Source organism: Vollenhovia emeryi, unplaced genomic scaffold, assembly GCF_000949405.1.
Source record: "Vollenhovia emeryi isolate VEMERY1.0 unplaced genomic scaffold, V.emery_V1.0 DF943616.1, whole genome shotgun sequence".
Taxonomy (NCBI): Eukaryota; Metazoa; Arthropoda; class Insecta; order Hymenoptera; family Formicidae; genus Vollenhovia; species Vollenhovia emeryi.
Window position 1 is genome coordinate 1 of NW_011962750.1, and position 2,945 is coordinate 2,945.

Genomic DNA, 2,945 nt, shown 5'->3' on the forward strand with positions numbered 1-2,945 from the left:
TACAGTTTTACCCGAAGAGTTTGTAAATAAACATCGTGCGTCTCACAAAACGAAGCTAAGTTGTGTTCGTCGACCACCTCTTCGCTGTTCTCCGGTTTGTTTACAAGTACGTTTTCTTTACCCGATATGCCCGGGCACATTAACAGAACGTGCCGTTTCGAACACCACTCGCATTTCGTTTTGACTTTACACCTTTGGGAAATGTGTCCTCGTTTCAGGCAGTTGAAGCAACAGCCTTCCCGTTTGACAATTTCCTTTCGCTCGTTTAACGTTAGTTTACGCGCGGATTCACAGTTCTGACCGTCGTGACTCGACTTACAAAAAACGCACTCTGTCTTCTTTTGTTCCTTCGATACCAAAAAAACGCTCGCGCTGGCTGTCTCTTTCGCCGTTTCGCTTTTACCTTTCGACCTCTTCGCCTTCTCTTGTTCCGTCGCCAAGCAGAATCCTGTAAAGCGCCATATCAATGCGTTCCTCGTTTTCCACTTCTAGCTGCAGGAACTTAAGAAGTCTTTCGAGTCGATCGGTGATTTCCCTCTGTCCGTTGACTTCGGTTTCTCTCTGCCCGCTGCGTTGCCACGCTCGAAGAACTTCTTCTGGAAGGGATGACTCGACGAGAGGATAGAGCATTGCGGCACATTTATCCGTCGTCACGCTCAGCGTCTCCAATGCCCGAATGTAGCATTCTAGTTTATCGTATATGTCCGCGAGGGATTGTTTTTGTTTCCCCTCACGGCGTTCTGCAGCACAAGCCCGAGCAGTTCGCGAACGTAGAATTCCACAACGATATCGTCTCGTCCGAAACGATTCTTTAGACTCGTGATCGCCTTGTTATAATTTGCTCCCGTAGACGGGAAACTTTTCACGAGCTCATTCGCGCGCGAATCTTGCACCATAGCCTGTTGTAGATACTGCATCTTGTCTTCGTCGGTGATTGATAGATCGTTGTCTATCTTCTTAAACTGGCTCCAGAAGGGAAGCCAGTCTTCTATGCCACTGAATTTCGGTAGTTCCAGCTTGGGAAACTTCGATGTTCTCGCAACATTCGTTGAGACCGTTTTTGTTACGTTCTCTAGCATCGGTGACGTCATCTTTGTGATTTTCATCTTCGCCGTTAGATATTGCGTCTTGTAGAGGTCATCCGTTTCCATCTCCTTGTTAATGTCCTCGTCGCCTATCTCAGATTCGAACAGACCTTGGTTGTAAGCAGTATGGGTCGTCTCCAATTCCGTCATCTTCGTTTCCAGAAGTTGGAACGCCACCATCTTTTCCTCCTTCGGGCAGTCGCTTTCCATTCTCGTTGTAAAACTGGTGAGAGCTTTCGTAAAGGCCGTCCGAAGAACTTTTTTCTGCTTCTTGACGGCTTCCATCTTGTTCGTCCTCTCCCGTACGACGTCGACACGAGAACTTTACCCGATCACTTTTTCTCAATCGTCCTGTCACGGTCGCCACTAATGTCAGATTGCGATTGAGGATTCGGGATCCCAAGGAATTGGGCCACGTTAAATGCGGATCTGTCCTTTATTCTTATACAACCGCGCTTATAAGCTCTGCGATACCTTTTTCGCTCGTGGTCCTAACGCAACTGTCCTCTTGCACGCTCGCTAACTCCCACCCCCCCTACGCTCGCTCCTGATCCTTCTTTGTTTCTCGACGATGCCCGCACTACCTTTTTCTTCTACTTTCCGGGACAATTGTGGACTAGGAGATTGATGTTTACATACGTATATCGATCGCGCTTCTACTCACGTGGTCTTGTGCCGCGCTAGAGGCGCTTGCAAGCGCCACGTTGCGTCAGATTTCGAAGCGCCAGTGACGATTCAGAGCGCCACGTTGTGTCAGAAAGGATGTAACATTTTATATCAAAAACTAATAAAACAATTAGTTTGTATAAATATCCATTGTTATATCTGGTGTAATTTATTGATATCACTACTTTTGACAACGCTGTTCAAGGTCACACTGATATTGCTCTGTAATGCGTTACAAAAACTATATTTTCGAAATATTTCGGGGTCGCGGTATTTTTTCCTCGCCCTGTATATGTATACAGGGTGAATCTTATTTCCTGCCCCACCATTTTACCATGAGAGGTGGATTACCAACTGCAACTTTAGTTCACTGAACGGTACAAGAGGGCAACTGCTTAGATCTTAAGGATGTTGCAGGCAAGTTGAAAACTTGTTTCATTTACAGACATTACGTGGAGAAAAATAATTTGCTAGCACAGTATATTTTATGTAAACTTAAGTAGTAAATTTTGTCTGTTATTTTATGATAAAGTTATTTTCTCTTTTATGGACAACTATGTGTTAAGAACATTAATTTTATTGAAAAATAATTGTGCAAAATATTTAGCTAAAGAAATAAAGTAATTTGTTCTATTAAACATTCTGGTGTAATGGTGAATAATTTTAATAATGTATACTAGAGAAATTTTTGTATCGTCATCACTTTATTATCAAATATACAGTATTCAAGTAGCAACAACAGTTTCGCTGCAATAGCAAAATTATTCTTTTCCGTGCGTATTATTGAAAGTTTGTAAGTATAAAATGTGTGGTGTAAAAATAACGAAGATATTTTGTTACTCTATCTTTTTTGCAAAAGTATAATCTCTACAAAAATATCTTTACTGCAAAAGTATCTTCTTTACAAAAATAGTGTCTCCACAAAAACCTTCTGTACAAAAATATCTTCTCTACAAAACTATCTTCTCTACAAAAGTAATGATATCAACAAATTGCGCCAAATAAAACAACGGATATTTATACAAACTAGTTGCTTTAGCATTAGTTTTTGATTAAAAAATGTTATATTTCTTAAAAAATCAAACTAAAGATTTTATTGGAAAAAATAATGGAGTTAATAATAAAACACCGATGAAAAGAATAGCAACTGTTTAGAAATTTAGAAACTCTGTATCTGTTCAGGCGAATTAAGGC

The 2,945-nt window shown here is 41.1% G+C and overlaps 1 protein-coding gene across 1 annotated transcript; it reads right to left on the minus strand.

Moving 5' to 3' along the window:
* Nucleotides 1–686: 686 nt before the first annotated feature.
* Nucleotides 687–1,370, minus strand: LOC105565276. The gene has a single exon (XM_012018334.1). It carries the CDS (start codon nucleotides 1,368–1,370, stop codon nucleotides 687–689), a length of 684 nt encoding a protein of 227 aa, XP_011873724.1.
* Between the last annotated feature and the right edge of the window lie 1,575 nt (nucleotides 1,371–2,945).